Raw genomic sequence first — 18,521 nt, forward strand, 5'->3', positions numbered from 1 at the left:
TCTATTTATTAATGACTCCAATAAAGAAAATAAAGGAATGTTTTAACTTTAGCTAGTTAATAGTTTGGATAAAGCTTCTAATGGGGAAAATGTTAATGACAGCAAAACTTGAATTCACGTGTTTATTTATTCATTCAACAATTTTTTCTTTAAAACCACACACCTGCTGGGCTATCATAAGCTCTCACTCTCCTCTCCTAAGAACACATGAAAGTTGACTTTATTTTAATACTGGTTGATGTTTCACTAGAAAGGTTCTTTGTGGAAAGTTTATCTAGATTATAAGGACTATGACGTTAAGAACTGTGTGTGTAGTTATTTTTTTCCCAGCTCTGAAATACGTATTGCTGAGCACAGTGCCTTTTATTCATTTAATCATTTACTCAAGACACTTGGGCACAGTTTTCAAAGAGCCAAGAATACGCTGAGTCTCCATTCGTAGAGAGCTCCTGGGTGAAAAACATTTTCAATTCATTGTAAATTCTGTCATTAGGGAGTGGGAAAGTGTCTTGGGAGCATAGAGAAAGGGCCTTTCACAAAGTTCTGATATACCAGGGCAGCCTTTCAGGTGCAGGCTAAGTCTCAAGGTTGAGTGACAATTAGGCAGGGGAAAGGAGATTTGATTATTTAGGGGAGCAGGAGGTGATAGCCTGTGACAAGGAGATGGTGCCTCAATATGAGTTGGGCATGAAGTCCCCAGTGGATGAGGGCTGCAAGTTGAGACTGGGAGGGCGACTAATTGTAATTGAGAGCAGATGGTTAGACTGGCAGTCTAGCAAAGAAATTTTGACTTCATCCTGAGAGCAATAGTAAGTTACTGAAGAGTTTTAAACTGAAGAATGACACTGGAAAATGGATTCAAGACACTAATATAAAGGTTGTTATAATAATATAGATGAAATTTGATGGAGACCTGAATCTAAAATATTGGTAGTAGGGATGGAAGGAAGTGGGTACAATGGAAATTAATGCTTGGATGGATGTAGTAGGGTAGGAGTGTGGGGGAGGATCCCACGTTTGGGAGAACAGCATTAGGCACAAAATGGGCATTTGTTGAATCAAATTCAAATATTTAACGAATTACTGTGTATTTGTTATTTTCCGAAAGGAATTTTGTACTTAGAAGATTAAGTTTTGCAGAACGTTTCCCGTTTAACTGAAGTTGAGTTTGGAAAAACCTGTATCTTGTATCCGGTCAGTTAACAACAGTATCCAGGAAAACAAGAATGTGAAGTCAATGTGTTTTTCTTTTATGTATTTCAATATTATCATATTCTTATGGCAGAAATTAGCTGTAATTTTGATTCCTGCTAATTCCACTGTCAATTCCTCAGTTGAAGCTAAATGCTTTGTGAAAATATGAACATGTGAATGTTCACAGCAACATAATTCCTTCTCCTTCCTTTACAGTTTTGATGTGGACAATGGCACATCTGCGGGACGGAGTCCCTTGGATCCCATGACCAGCCCAGGATCTGGGCTAATTCTCCAAGCAAATTTTGTCCACAGTCAACGCCGGGAGTCCTTCCTGTATCGATCTGACAGCGATTATGACCTCTCTCCAAAGTCTATGTCCCGGAACTCCTCCATTGCCAGTGATATGTAAGTACAAGGGTAGGCAAAGAGAGAGAAAACCAAGTAAATTTATATCTAGAGCTGATGATGTAATAAAACTAATTGACTTTTGTTCAACTATATCACTCTTCTCCAATATAGAAAGAATATGAATAAAATTATACAAGCTAGAAATGAATGGTAGATTTAACTTGAGTGCACTGTCACTCTTGATTAACACACACACACACACATACACACACACACTCATGTATTTATTTTCCCAGAAAATACACTTTCTAGGAAAACTGAGAATTAAATTTTTAATGGAAACTAACACTTAACTCACTACCTTATATTTATGTAGAACCTGAGTTTTAGCTACCTACCTACATGGATATTTTCTAATATTTGAAAAGCTTTCAACTACATTGGAAAAGTCCAGTGAACCAGACTGTATAGCATTTTGAATATATTTCAATTGATGTATGTACAGATGTTAGCACTGGTTTGCCGGATCATTTAAGAAATCTTTGTGGAACTTTGCGGAAATGAAGCCAATTTGTAAGGATCATCAGAGGCAAGCACAGAAAACGTTAGAGAGACTTGAATATCATTTAAGACATAGTAAAGCTTGAAAAACAGTGAAAACTGACAAGCAGGTTTGCAGATCATATACCATCACTAGCTCATTTTCTCAGTGCATTTCATTCTTGTGGTATTGTGCATGTTTTTCTACATAGGTCTTTATTCTCACTCAATACCTATACTATCATTTGTGGCACATCTGCCTCTGTATAGAATTGATCTTCATCTTTCTCTCTTGGTCTATACATTTGTCCAGTAACATTCACCATCTTTTCATGACACCCGTCTCAAAAACTCACAACAGGCTGCAGTTTATCTTATAAGAATTAGTCTGTATGGGACCCCTGAGTGTCTAGTGTTATTCCTGCCATCTAGCAGAGCATCAGGGTATTGCAATAGGTCTGCATGGGGTTCTAGAAATGAAATTATATTTCACTCATTTTTACAAACTGTGGTTGCTATTTTAGCAGTTGTATTATTGACGTTTACCCTTCTTCATCTCTAAACAACTTTCTATTCCTAGTGACCCTATTTCTACATTATTTTTATCTCACTTTCTTAGATTTGAAATTCATGACACTTATTTATTCATACACACATAATGAGAATGCTTCTTGAGCAAATATGGTGTATTTAAAGCTCTCAATCTGTGGAGCAGTAAGGTCTGGCATTTTAGACCATTGTTATAAAATATGGTGAGCACAATCCTTGAGGCATTTACAATGTACTGCAGGAACATAGAGAGGAGATGGACAGTTTTCTACCCAAGGGAAAAGTACAGAAAATACCGGGCTAAGGGAACAACATTTACTAAATGTGAGGCATGGAAAATTATGGCTGAACTAAGGAATGACAATCTGCTTGATGTGAATAGTGAAACCTGGCAAAAGAGAAGAAAATTTCAAATATAGTCTATGGGACCTGAGAGTCACAGAGGTTTTTAGCTGAGTTTTGGCATGATCATATTCTTGTTTTTATTGCATCTTGATTACTCTATTGTTGAATGATTGCATAGCAAAGTGACTACAGGGAAGTATTTCGTGTTGAAATTCACAGAAGTAAGGCAGGCTAAATATGATGAAGACCTAGATCAAGGGAGTGATGGCAGTGGAGCAGAGTTGGCTTAGATGCAAGAGGCTTATAGAATGGTTCTGTGTGTGTGTGTGTGTGTGTGTGTGATGTATGTCTGTATGTTGGGGAACAGCCAGTGGAGAAGGAGAATCAAAGAGAATGCTGATTTTTGACCATGAATAACTATGTACCTGGTGACGTGGACATGAGGGACAAAGGGAAGCGAGTAGAAAACACAGCAGATAACAGGTGATGAATTGGCTTGTACGTGATAAGCCTAGGGTAAACAAGACAACAGTTAAATACTAGAACAGCAAACAGAAATAACAGTCCAGAGAACCAGGAGAAATGAGAACAGTTACCTTCTATAATTACTAGGTTTTTGAATGACAGTTGAGTGGAGCGTCATATTCAGGTAATAGCATTAGGAGCCCCTGGGCTAAGGAATGAATTGAAGTGGAAATGTGAGCAAACCCAGGCATCTCTTTAAAAGGCTGATGAGTGGAGGAGGAAGAGAGAACTAAGGTTTCCTGACAGAGAATTAGGTTCAAGCAGAATTTTTATGAATTCAGGATACTTGAGCTGAGGGAAGACTCCACGAGATAGAAAGAGACTAAAAATTCAAGGGGAAAAAAGGGTTAAAGATGGAGCTGTAGTTGCTGACAAAAATGTGATCATAAGCCAGAGTAAGGAGGCTATCCTTGGAAAAGTAGTAAATACCAGAACTGTATTCTTTAGGAAGGACAAAGAAGACCTGCCTGGGCAACATAGTGAGACCTTGTCCTTACTAAAAATCCAAAAAATTAGCTGGCTGTGGTGGCATGTGCCTTTAGTCCGAGACTGAGGTAGGAGGATTGGTTGAGCCCAGGAGTTCAAGGTTGCAGTGAGCTATGATCATGCCACTGCACTCCAGCCTGGGTGACAGAGCAAGACAAGACTGTGTCTGGGGAAAAAAAAGAGAGAGAGAGAAGGAGAAGAAGAGAGAAGAAAAAAGGAAGAAGAGAGAAGACAAGAAGAAAAAGAAGAGAGAAGGAGGAGGAGGAGAAGAGTAAAAAAGGGAAATGTAAATTTAGAGATGGAGGAGTAAAATGTTAAGAGATATTAGCCATAAATCCTCTAAACATTTTACTCCTCCATCTCCAAATGAATGAATGTAAAAGTAGAAGGTGTAGCCATCAATAGCCAGAGGAGAGAGGGATGGGGCAGCTTGAGAAGAAAGGGAAAGGCTTAAAAAATCAACTATGCAGATCATAAAAGGGAACAGGGTAGAGGTGAGTAGAATACTGACCAGCCCCATGGATAACAATAAACAATGTTAAATAGGCAAATGACTGAACTGAAAGTCATCTAATGCAACTTCATCAAGGGTGAGTCAACCTCGGTACTGATAAAAGAAAGAGGAAAACTCACAGTGAGTTAGTGGAGTCCATTTATGTAGTTATGTGTTCTACCTTTTTAAATTGTAGTAAACTGAGTTTTGGATAGATCATTTCTTTCATACATTCTACTCCAGTTAGTAAATATTAAATATATACATATATTTTATGAAAACCTTACAGCATTTCATATTTAAATATGAAATTTCAAAATCAAACTTGCAAGGATGACCTCATTTTGCTGTGTGTCTCAAGAGTTCTTTATCTGATCAGACTCAGAAAGAAAGATGAGTTTAATCAGACCATGAGTCAACTCTATATGTTGCTGAAAAATAATGTGTTCACATGTTTAGCTTTTCCATTCTCCTTGGATATTTACATTGGAGCAGTAAGATGTTCCTTTGACACCAACTCCTAGAAAGCATTCTTTCTACCAAGGAGGTTAAGTTTCTGCGGAAGGAAAAGTAAATAGAATAAATATTTCAACATTTAATCTGACACTACACATATCTTCCACCATAAAGGACTATGCCCTCTCTTAATATGAATTCTCATATGGTCATGTGTAAACTTTAATTTTCTTACCTTACCTATTTCACAATAATGCTATGAAGACTGTCTGATGTCTGTAATTTAACTGTGCTTTATAGAGAATGATGTTATGATATATTTAATTACTTGATGATTTCATATTAATTGTTCTAGTTAAGCTTTCCTATTGAGAAATTTTCTTAGAAATTTCAAACACAAACTGTACCTAATGAGGATAGGTACCTAATGAAAAGGTATTTAAAATGAAGATTTGTGGTTATCTATTTAATTGAACTGTTTTGGAAAACCTTTAAATACTCTTTAAGTTTAAATATAACTATTTACTATATTGCGAAAGTGAGAAGAAGGAAAATAATCCCCTCTAGTAGATAGGATATCGTCATCTTGTCCTCTATAAATAGAAACCAATGAAATGGCAAAACAGATAAAGATGGTGGTAATAATAATCATAGCAGACATGGTGTGTGTATATCATCAACTTTCCCAAGTATTTTCACACCAGCTATCTTATTTGATATACTCACAGTCCTTTTGATAGCGACATTGTTATGCCATTTTACAGATTAGAAAGCCAAAGTCCAGTGAGCTTAATCTTTTGGAAAAAAAAAAAAAACACAACCATTTTGATTATTTCTAGGAGCACATAATTTTGATAATGCCATTGTAAACAAAGTACTGTATGCTACTACAGCAAAAACTGCTGAGAAACAGAAGTAACTGTTGACCAAATTCATTAAACCAGTGAAATACATAGCAGTATGAAAATTTGATTAAGAATAAAATAAAAGCTCAAAGAGGTACAAAGTAAATATATAGCCAACTCTTAGAGAATGTATACAAGTATAGAGCACTAGGCTAAACTCAGAATCTTAAAAAATTAACTCATACAAGGCAGAAGAGAAGTTCCTGATCACTTCTGCTCAGACACCATCACAGTTTGTTAAATATAGATGATGCAGTAGCAACTTAATTCTTAAGAAAAGTAAGAAAAAGAAAAATGTTAAGTATTAGCATAAGTCTAATAAATAAATACATGAAAGTAAATTTGAATTACCATTAATAGTAAAAATTTTTTGTAACAGTAGAAACAACTAGATAACAAAAGGTTGCCCAAGTGACATCATGAAGAAACATGATGAATATTACAGTGTAAATAGACAATATTTTTGTCATCTTAATATTTCAGCATCTGAGTAACAATCACTTCTGTTGTTTCACATCATCCAGTAATATAGTATCTGTATTTGGAAGCACACAAAGATATGATACGTTTCAAAGATTAAGAGGAGAATTAGCAGTGACAAGATAAGTAGAATTAAGTCACAAAACTATGAATTTATTGAATATAAGTTACCTGTCAAACTACTTAAGTTTTAAGAAATACTCAGTTCACCTGGATAACTGACCTTGTATTCCCCATCCTTTGTTGAATTAACACCAACACATAGGATGCAAAGATGATCCAATCGTCTCTTCACTCACATTTATATACATTGCTTCTACACACAGAATATGGGGTGGGGTGAATGCATTCAGAGGGCCAGTGAGGAGGAAGTGAGTAGACTTGATATACCATAAAAACCTGGGCATACTTGGGAATCTAGCTAAGTTATCCCCAAGCACTATACAGATATATCAGACTTCATTGATCAGGCCTTTGGGGTGCCCCATTGGGGCATTTTCTCAGCTAGTGGATAATACTCTCCCTACCCCCCATCTCAAACTACTGTCATTTCTTTAGCAATTAACAAGTCCCTCACCATTTCTTGGGCCTCTAATGTGTGTTTTCAGTCATAGCCACTCCTCTCTACTTCTTTTGCCTACTAAGTATAAGGGTAGTATTGCTTCCAGTTCTAGGTTTGAAAAAGGAAGAAGAATTCGCTTTATGTCTATTTGTATCTTTTATTCCAGATTATTAATCTTCCCTGGTCTTACTAGGAAGAATATAAATAAAAAGACGTTGCATTACAAAGGTTCTAATTCTCACTGGATGTACATGAAAAGTTTGTAGTCATCTCTTAGCTAGATTGCAAGATAATATTACACTAATGAACATTTCATCGCTTCTTGGCCTTTTGGCTAAGATCAAGTGTAAACATTTCAAAAGCATATTAATTTGCTATCTTGAAAGCCTTCTTCCATTAACCACACAAAGAAAGCTACCATGGTCAAATCATCTCTTCTCCAGTTCCTGGGTTGTTCCCAACTGGGGAGGTATCCTCACCCCTCACCCTGTGGTGTAGGAGTGATGGGACTAGGGCCAGGATTCTCAAAACATGTCCTGAGGCAGCAGAGGGAATGCACGTGGGTGCAAGCGTTATTTTAAATTTTCAAGAAAAACACAAAAACATGTGTCAACCACCTGGAAAACTAATAGCTTGAAATAGTTCCCAGTTTCCAATAAAGACCACGATATTCCTTTCTGTGACACCATATCTTTGCAAAATTGGGTTTTGAGCAATTGTTGGATAAAAATCAAGTGCTGAGCAGAAATCAATGTGCAACAAAAATAAGCGAGCCAATGTCCAATCTCATTTCAAAATGAGAAATTGACATAGTGCTCAGTGGCTGCTAAATTGTTAGAACAAAACCTTATTAAATTATTTGGACTTAACTATTTAATAATTGGAACTATTAGTTATTTCTTTTGGCCAACGGGTTGCTGTTATTTAAAAAATTGAGATATTAAGGGCACTGCGTACTGAGAAAGTTTGAAAATCCTTGGATTGGGTGTTTATTCATATCTGAAGAATTAGAGCTAAATCAGGCTAGGTGTGGTGGCTCACATCTGTAATCCTAGCACTTTGGGAGGCCCAGGCAAGCAGATGGCTTGAGCTGAGGAGTTCGAGACCAACTTGAGCAACATGTTGAAACCCTGTCTCTACAAAAAATACAAAAATTAGCTGGGCATGGTGGTGGGCGCCTGTAGTCTCAGCTACTTGGGAGGCTGAAGTGGGAGGATCACTTGAGCCCAGGATGTTGAGGTTGTAGTGAAGCATGATCCCACCACTGTACTCCAGCCTGGATGACAGAGTGAGACCCTGCCTCAAGAAAAAAAAAAAAAAAATGATTAGAGATAAATCAGATCTCTATGTGAGACTCTGTGAGAGAATTTTGTTAGGAGGAAAAAAATAACAGTTTCAAAGCTGTGAGCGTTCTGATGTGCTCTAGAGTAGAGAATTTATCTTCTTCTTAATTCTGTTAGGATCCCAGGTAGCCAAAATCTTTTATTATAAAATGTGATATTATTTTGGTAATGATCTAGATAGACCAGGCTTTTTCTTCCATTGCTGTGTGCTGGCCACTGTTACTAGTATTATTCGGAGTGCTGATGCAGACATTAATACTAGCTATTAAATCTCAAGAAGTTTATCAGCAAAATATGCTAAAGTCATCTGCTACTAGAATACCTTTTTACTATCTTTGTGTTTAAAAATTCTGCTTTATTTGGTGCCATTTTTTCAATCACTTAGGTAGTTTTATTTCTGATTTTAAAAAATAGGAGTTTCATGAATTGTAAAATAAGTCTGGTAAATTAGCTAAACATGTTTCTTCAATCCTTGAACAGGGGGATTTAAAATATTAGCTGAATAGGCATTTTATATTCCTAATCTCATACTTTCAAAAAATCATAAAAATGAAATCCTGATGTTTAGACATTTTAAATGGTAATGTTGTTCATGCCACAGGGTAAAAATAAAGTATTGATTTTAATGCGTTACTATAGTGAGATGGTGTCAGCACCTCTGAGTATCATTGCCAGTGCTCTAACCTTTAAAATAACGAATTAATTGAGTTATATGTAGTAATATATCTTGGTTATTGCTACCAAAGTAATAGATATATACTAAAGTCTTAGGAGATGTGGAGGGATAAATGTTAGTCATAAAAAGTTGTTAAAGCAGAGGGAAAAAGAAGTGAAAACTGACCAAACATATATGTAATTCATTGTTTCTATGATAAGGCTGCTGCAATTCTAACTCTAGGACTTTGTGCTAATATATAGCATACCGTTTTATTTTCTAGATTTCCTTTATACCCACTATGTTCCTCAGTATATGCCCTCACTTTTTTTGTTTGTTTTGAGATAGAGTCTCACTCTGTTGCTCAGGTTGGAGTGCAGTGGCACAGTCTCAGCTCAGTGCATCCTCCACCTCCCGGGTTCAAGCAATTCTCCTGCCTCAGCTTCCTGAGTAGCTGGGATTACAGGTGCCCACCACCATGCCTGGCTAATTTTTTTTGTATCTTTAGTAGAGATGGGGTTTCACCATGTTGGCCAGGCTGGTCTCGACCTGACCTCAAGTGATCCTCCCACCTTGGCCTCCCAAAGTGCTGGGATTAAAGACTGAACTCACTTGTAAATCATTTAAATGTGAAAAAAGAAAAAATTCTAAAGAAAAATGAGTTTTTCTCACTCCTGTATATAAGAGAAAGAGTGTGACTTTGAATTGTTTAAACTTATAAATAATGATTATATAATTATGCTTGTACCTCAGATTTAATACATTTCAAAGGATAATATCTCCTTTCTTTAAAAAAAAAGCAGGGAGAAGGGGTAGTTTAATAACAAGAGCAATTATTCCACAATCCTATGAGACATTGAATTCCTGCCAGAAGAAAGTAAACTTGAATTGGCCTCAGTCAAGGAAGATTAGCCTGTTTTTCAGTGCATACCAAAAGAATGCAATCTCTAAGAGCAAATGATGTGTGAAATAAACTAAAATAAGGAAAGTTTGAAGACCATTTTGAAATAAAAAAAACTAGTCCAGTAACCTGGATAGTGCTCTCAATGCAACATGGTCCCTAGATGAAGGACCCGTAGTTGAAAATTACTGATTCTTCCTGCCTCTTGAAATTTTAAGAGGCAAATGGCCACTGCGGGAGAGATACTGGTTCATCCAATTGTGGATATTGTACCTAGAGGTATACTAGTATACTCTCACTTTATCTCAACCCTCTTCCCTCTGTATATTAAAGAAGACTAAAATCAAAACCATGCTCCAGTGTATGGTAAAATAGAAATATTTTGAACTTTAAATCTGTTTTGTTTTTTTGTTTGTTTGTTTGTTTTTTGAGATAGTCTCACTCTGTTGCCCAGGCTGGAGTGCAGCAATGTAATCACAGCTCACTGCAGCCTTGAGCTCCTGGGCTCAAGTGATTCTCCCACCTCAGTCTCCCTAGTAGCCCAAACACGGGGGTATGCCACCACTCCCGGCTAGTTTTTTAAAATTTTTAGCAGAAATGAGGTCTTGCTATGTTGCCCAGGTTGGTCTCGAATTCCTGAGCTCAAGCAGTACTCCTGCTTTGGCCTCCCAAAGTGCTGAAATTACAGGCAAGAATCCCTATGCACAGCCTGAACTTTAAATCTTAACAGTGGGGCCTATGGTGGCAGGCTGAGAAGAAGAAAGTTGACTTCTATTGGAGATAACCAATACATGTTTTCCACATTCTAAATAAAGGTGTGTATCAATTGATGTGCATTTTTGAATACTGTCATTGTTTTACTCATTTAGAAAATATCAGTAGCACCTACTCCATGCCAGAGTATCATTTGAAGACACCGTAGATCCATGAAAATAAGACAAAACAAAATTGTTTGGAGCATGCGTTCTTGTCTTTATTTAATTTTTAAAAATTCTTGATAGAAAAGGAGATGTTTCCAGCCAACACTGAGATTCCTATATAAATACTTGTTTTCACTTACACATCAATCACTTTAAATATTTACTTTTGCTTATCAGTCTTAGCTTCTTAATGAATTGTTCTCAATGTCTCCTTTACTGTTTTCTGAGCCATATAAGGAAAAACAGTCACACTGCTGGAACATTTATGTGATGGGTTTCTTGAGATAAGATATTTCAGTGAGTATTACTAAATCATTCTGTCTAAGCCCTTGCAATATGAATCATCTAAAGATGTGCTTTATAAATAAACAGAAAGAAAGCATCAAGCAGACCCATGGTTTTTCTTTAGAAAACCAAGTAAGGAATATCAACCACTGGGCTTTGCTCTCAGATTCCTGGTAATTTGTGGTATGATTTCCCAGGTTCACTGAGGAAACATCCCCAATTATTCCATCTGCCCACTGCAGCATCTCCCAGGCTTTGTGTCCACCTACTGCTAATTGCCTTGAGACTTTATGGTTTTTCCTAACTTGGGTCAAGAAAAATTTGCTGACATTGAATACTTGAAAGTTGTATCTAAACATATATAATGTGTCAATTCCTGTAACCCTCTCTTTAGACACAGGCAGCTTAAGAGCAGAAAGAAAAAGAATAACTGCTCACCCCTCTATAAATATGGAAGGTTGTGATATGACAAGAAATCATTTCACCAATTCAGTAAATGACTTTGTCTCCCAATAAATGTCATGAATTATCCCACGTACAAAAATTTTAACTCATTGTTTTGCCCCCAAGGGAGAACAAAACTACATGCAGATCTCATATTTTCATGTTTCAAAATTCATTTTTTCTTTGGTACTTACAGAACTTCAAATCGAATTTGTTATAACCACCAAGATAGTTTTGTTTTTGTGGATTGTTGTGTGTGTGTGTGTGTGTGTGTGTGTGTGTGTATGTGTGTGTGTGTGTTTAGCTAGTGGATAGCATATTAGACAGCACCAAGAAAGAGTCCTGCAGAATATTCTGTTGCAGAAATCGAATGTTGAAGAAATATTCTATTGGACAGTGCTGTTCTAGAGTCTAAAACATTTACTTCTATGTGCCTTCAGAATAGTCTAAATCCATTTGAGCATACGGAAAGCAGCATGATAAAAACAAAACAGTATTTGAATGCCTGGGTTCAAGTCCAGCTACACTGAACATTTCCATGCCTTGGGATTTTATGACTCAGTAAAATTTCAAAAAATACCTGGGACACCGACCTAGGGTTACTAACTCCTTATTTTGCCAGGTAAAGAACATTATCAAGGAATTTCCCATCAATATATATTTTTATTTTTTAAGACATTTTCACTTCAGTGAAAAAGAGCATAATCTCAGAATAAAAGAATTTTCTAAAGGAATATGTATAGTTTTTTTTAAAAAAAATCTCACTGCATGGTCCATGTACACTTTGACTTTGACAAGGACCAATGAGCATTCTGTTGGGCAAGTACCAGATCTTAGAGTGGCATTTGGAAACCACTGAGCTCTGTCACTTGCCAAGGGCATGACTGCCGATGAGTAACTTAAGTTGTCAGGGCCTAGTTCCTTATCTTAGAATGGGAATATGAGCATCCATTTAATGCAGAGTTGTCAGAATTAAATTCAGCATGTTGGTAGAACACAGTGTCTGGCACCTAGTAGGCATTCATAAAACACATTGCTCTCCTCTCTGTTTGATCAAGGACTTCCTTTTAATCTATTGAATCTTTTCACCACATGCAGACCTTTAAAATTGTTGTACTAGTTGACCATAAATCTTTTTCCCAGGAGCCCATTCTGGAGAAAAACCAAAAGGGCAGGGCCACTGGCATTAAGAACAAGCCTGCCAGTAAGATAAACTGTGAGAGAAGATCCTGTTCCTAGAACACAAAGTGAGAGCACTTGTGAATCCGTGCCCGTGTACCCAACTCTTTCACCATCCTTCTTCCCTCCGTGGAAGTCAGACTCTCAGCTTTGTACTCAAACCTTCTGATGATAATTTGGGACATCAGCAGTCCTAGAAAAGTCTCTCTATCGTATTGGTTTTTATTAAACAAAATAACCTACTATGCTTAGTGAATATGTCTACATACAAGTGCTAAACATTTTTTAATTATTTTGGTTTGAACACAGTCAGTCTTTGTGCCATCATATAACTAACAAATTTGAAGGCATTCATTCACGTCATGTATTTTCTCTAATGAAGCCTAAATTGTTTTCTCATGACAAATAAAGAGTTTCCATTTTAGACTAGATTATTTTTTGCTTATGTTGCATAAACTTCAGTCCCATCTGCTTTATCATCAGTGCCTGTCCTCCCCAAGTGATATGAGCACACATGAGCCAAAAATTAAGGATTTGGGGTTGAAAGTTTTTTTTTTGGGGGGGGTCAAAGATGGGGCCAGGCTCTAATTCTAGTTTTAAATTTATTATTTATCAACAAATGACAAATTGTATTCATTTATTATATACAAGGTAATATTTTGATATATGTATACATTGTGGAATGATTAAATCAAGCAATTAACATGTCCATCACCTAGCAATTTATCATTTTTTGTGATGAGTACATTTAAAATCTACTCTCAGTAATTGTCAGGTGTACTATGCATGATTATTCATTATAGCCACCAGCCTGTACAATAGGTATCTTGAAATTGTTTCTCCTTCTAACTGAAACTTCGTAACCTTTCACCAACATCTCCCATTCCACATCCTCCCATTCTTCCCCAGGCCCTGCCCCAGAACCACTGTTCTACTCTCTGCTTCTATAAGTTTGATTTTGTTTTTAGATTCTACATATGTGTGAGATCACATAGTATTTATCTTTCTTGCCTGACTTATTTCACTAAGCATAATGTATTCCAGGAACTTCCATATTATCATAAATGGCAAGATATCCCCTTTTTAAGCCTGAGTAGGAATCGTGTGTGTGTGTGTGTGTGTGTGTGTGTGTGTGTGTGTGTATAACATTTTCTTTATTCATCTGTTGTTAGACACTTAGGTTGATTCCATATTTGGGCTATTATGATTAATGCTGTACCAAACATGGGAGTGCAGGTATCTCTTTGACATACTGATTTCATTTTCTTTGGATATGTACCCAGAAATAGAATTGCTGGATCATATGGTAGTTTTATCCTTAATTTTTTGAAGAACCTTCGTACTGTTTTCCATAGTGACTGTATTAGTTTACATTCCCACCAACAGTGTTAAAAGGCTTCCTTTTCTCCACATCTTCACCAATATTTGTTACCTTTTTTTTGATAAAAACCCATTATTATAGGTGTCAGGTGATATCTCCTCGTGGTTTTAATTTGCATTTCACTTAAGATTAGTGATGTTGAGCACTTTTTCATATACCTGTTGACCTTTTTTTGTAGGTCTTGTTTTGATTTTAATTTTTTTGTAGAGAGGGTGTCTCACGATGTTGCCCAAGCTGGTTTCAAAGTGCTGGACTTAAGCTGTCCTGCTACCTCAGCCTCCTGAGGTGCTGGGACTACAGGTGTGAGCCACTGTGTTGGGCCATTGTTTTGAAAAAGACCTATTTAGGTTTTTTGCCCATTTTAAAATCAGGTTATTTGTTTTCTTGATATTTAGTTGTTTCTTAATTCTTAAAATATTAATAAAATGTGAGCACATGGTTTAAATTTCAGAAAACTAAGTATCTTTGAATGTCACTGTATTAGTCTGTTCTCACACTGCTGATGAAGACATACCCGAGACTGGGCAATTTACAAAAGAAAGAGGTTTAATTGGACTCAAGAGTTCCACGTGGCTGGGGAGGCCTCACAATCATGAAAAGAGGCTTAATTGGACTCAGAGTTCCATGTGGCTGGCTGGGAAGGCCTCACAATCATGGTGGAAGGCAAGGGGGAGCAATTCACATCTTATGTGGATGTGATAACAGGCAAAGGGAGAGAGCTTGAGCAGGGGAACTCCTCTTTTTAAAAAATTAGATCTCATGACACTCATTCACTATAATGAGAACAACACCAGAAAGACCAATCCCCATAATTCAGTCGTCTCCCACCAGGCTCCTCTCACGATATCTGGAAATTGTGGGAGTTAAAATTCAAGATGAGACCCCCATCTCAAAAAAAAAAAAAAAATTCTGGCCTGCCTTAAGAAATAAAAATAGTGGTTTGCACTTGTAATTCCAACTGCTTGGGAGGCTGAAGTGAGAGGATCACCTGAGTCCAAGAGCTTGAGGCTGTAGTGAGCTGTGAATTGTGCCACTGCACTCTAGCCTAGGCAACAGAGTGAGACCCCACATCTCTTTAAAATTTTTCAAAATATTTAGAATGATCAAAACACCAGAAAAGCGGCATAACTAGATATACAAACATGTGGCCTGGGTTTGGCATTGAAAATTTTCCTTTTGGAAGATATTACCTCACACAATACCAGACAGTTTTAATGTTACTCATATATTAATTTACATTTTATTTGATTCTCAGTAAAAGGTTGCTGGACATTCTTGCTAAATTGAAAGTTTTGGTAGTTGTGATTTTTAATACAAGTTTTTGTGTTAAATAGATTACTTTAATTCTAAGTGGCAATAGCTTCAAAGAGGAAAAGCACATTCATTTGTAACTGAGGTTGGCTTTATTATATTAGGAACTTTATTCCCTAGGGTTTCATAAATAGATGTACTGCTTAATTTATTTTGACTTAAATGGAGCTAGTTTAAATTAAAAGGCCAAGTAATACAGAGGATCCATATCCTCAAGTATGTCTAATACCAAGGAAACACAGTTTTTATGTATTTTTGGTATTGTTTTGTTTACTATATAGATTACTTAGTTTATCAAAAAATCTAATGCCTCCTTTATAAGTAATTTTAAATCATTCATTATATTCTTAAATTTATAATTTGTCAGAGTGAACATTATTTTTGGAAAAACAAATCATCTCTTTTAAACACTATATGGAAAAACTAATTTGGTTTGCAAGATTTTCTTGGTAGTCACATTTTTCAGAATATTTTTATTGTCTTAAATTAGTTTCATGATTTTAATTTAAGCAGGTAGCAATATAAAATATTTAACATTCCTGTGAATTCCCTGTGCAGCCCAATTTCTCAAGTAGCATTTTAATATTTAACTTTGTCTTATGTATATTTAATTAAAATAAGCATATTTCCTTTAATAAGTAGCTTTTTAAAAATGAATGAATGATACATGAACTGAAATTAGTCTGAAAAACCCACATGATTTTTTTTATTTATTTGAAAATAGAATCAATGCTCACATTTTAATACATTTGGATTCACATAACTTGAAAAATTTTAGAGATTACCAAATATAGATTTGAGTCAATAAAAATATTTTAAAAGAATAAAGGCATGTAGAATTTTTATGGTTCATTAATGTTTAATGCTAAAAGCAGAATATTACAGTCGAATATATACTATGATTCTAACTCTATAAGAAAGTATGTATTCCATAATAGTCACATACTGTATTACATCCATGTGCTCACATACATGCAGCGGGAAAATGTTATCAATAGTTATCTTTGAATTGTTCTTTAAGTTGTTCTATGTCTTCCAAAGTGTGTATATGTAGGCATATACTTCGTGTGTGTATGTGTACATAAAGATATATACATATATGTATACACACACGTAAAGATCAAGTAGGTTATATTATGTTTGTTTGTTTTATATGTCCATACTTTTATGAAGATGGGACTAGATAGTTGTGAGTAGATGTGGCTCCTCCTATAGCTAATCCTAGGGTGTTGTCAAATAGTCTAGGCTCCCAGAAATATTTTTATATTCATTTAAAAATTAGAACATACTTGTTTCTCTGTAATTCTAAAAAAAGTGGTTAAGGGTGAATTGATAGATGGATGATAGTTTTTAGTCTGAGGGAAGAAAGACACTAGGATTTCAAAATGATCAAAATCTTGGACTTTAAAATATATTTCAAAAATATTATTTTAATTTTCTATATGTTTATCAATTTCCTAATCCTATTGACAAACTTCAGAGGAGAATATCTTTCTAGTAAGAGAGAGTGAATCACAGAAGATGAAAAAAGTTTTCACACGATTCCATTCGACCGGCACGGTGGCACACACCTGTAGTCCTAGGCACTCCATGGCCTGAGACAGGAACGATCACTTCAGCCCGGGAGTTCAAGGCCAGTCTGGGCAACATAGCAAACTTCAATGCCATTGAAAAAAAAAAAAAAGATTAGATTCAAACATAAGCCCCAGCCTGTGACTCCTTCAAAATGCTAGTTCATGCAATCATTTGTCATGCTAAAATTTGCAATGTGTGATATTCAAAAGCAGTAGGTCTTACATGACCACTAATGCTTTAAATATCATAGGATTAGGGGACTTTGTTCCATAAAGTAAAAACTTCCTTCTGGTTAACTATATCTCCTTTTCCTTATGATTTAGTCATAGTAAAACAGAGAAAGGTTGCCACCTAGTGTGTTTAAGATTTCAACCAATCATGAAATGAACTTGTTTAGGAAATTATATTTTCAGGTGCTGATGTTGATTGAACTTATTTTTTTAAGATGAAAACAGGCTTTTTCATGTTTAAGTACTTGAACCGTTTATGGATCCCAACAAAGTCTCCATAAGAGTGTGGGCATTTAGATTTCTTGCTTTCAGTTTCTTGCTTGTTTCTGTCTTCTTATTACAGAAAAAGTAAGGGTAGAAAATAATGTGATAAATAATACAGAAGAAGAAGAAGGATAGGGCAGGGGATAGAGAATAGAAGTTCCTGACTCTACTGTCTGAGGAAAAAGAAGACAATAGTGTACTATTGAGCCCTGTATTCTCCTGCCTCCAGCAGCACTGGCTCAGGATTCAGCAAGTCTTTCTCTTTGGGAGAGGCAAGGCTCCCTGGGACTAGTGAAGATGACTCTGGTTCAGTTCCTGGTAAGCAGGGAAGGTGACAGAGCATGTGGTACCTCCTTGGACATCTTGAAACTTAAGACCAATGTGACACTGACTCCCACAGTGACCTGCAGTAGTTCATCCTGACTGTTTTAGAAGTTTCTGCACTTGCATTCTGCCGTGACTGTTACCTGGGTACCAGTCTCATCACTCACATACATACATACATACGTGCATACATACATGTATACATGCGTGCATACGTACATACATATAGGCACGCAGTGTCAACATGACTTTTTTTCTGAGCCTTCCTATCCCTCATTCTTTCTCCGCCTGTCCTCCATGAACACTCCAGTTCTTTTCTTAAAAGAGCTGTATTTTCCTTAAAACAGATCCCAGCTGTTTTTTGTTAAGGGTTATTGTTGTTATATATGAAAGACAATATTGCAACATCCTCACCCAAAATTCACATTACCAGGAGGTACAATTTCAAGTGTTCAGGCGATATTCACTGTGTGACTTTGAATCTAGCTTCTCCATCACTTTATAGAGACCCTAATAGTCTCTTCCCATCTCAGAAGAGACTCAGAAAAATATTTAGCCAAGTAGGCCTAGGAAGCTGCAATTTATTACATTGTATTATAATCCCTCCCAGCTCCACTTTACGTGGCAAGGCACTTTGAAAAGTTTCTGTGGGTAAAGTTGTTCAGGTGCAAAATTTCAGAATCATTTTTTCATAGGATTTTTTAGCATATGTGATTATTCAGTTCATTAAAACTCACACATACTTGAAGCCAAATCATATTCACAAAGTGAATCTTCTGTTGATCTTAGCTACCAGATCTGTTTTTAAATTATTATAAGCAAA

General features: G+C 36.1%; 1 protein-coding gene across 22 annotated transcripts in view; it reads left to right on the forward strand.

Annotated features, from left to right (window-relative positions):
* The window catches only part of LOC105499433 (phosphodiesterase 4D), a 1,582,997-nt gene that overhangs the window by 1,334,537 nt on the left and 229,939 nt on the right, over positions 1-18,521 (forward strand). For 21 of the 22 annotated variants that reach the window (XM_071097867.1, XM_024786952.2, XM_071097875.1 and 18 more), the window contains one exon: positions 1,411-1,602. In XM_071097867.1, coding sequence (XP_070953968.1) covers positions 1,411-1,602 — 192 coding nt within the window. Of the gene's footprint in view, positions 1-1,410; positions 1,603-18,521 lie in introns of those variants that run through there. The other variant, XM_071097873.1, reaches the window with a different exon arrangement.

Source organism: Macaca nemestrina, chromosome 6, assembly GCF_043159975.1.
Source record: "Macaca nemestrina isolate mMacNem1 chromosome 6, mMacNem.hap1, whole genome shotgun sequence".
In the NCBI taxonomy this organism is placed as follows: Eukaryota; Metazoa; Chordata; class Mammalia; order Primates; family Cercopithecidae; genus Macaca; species Macaca nemestrina.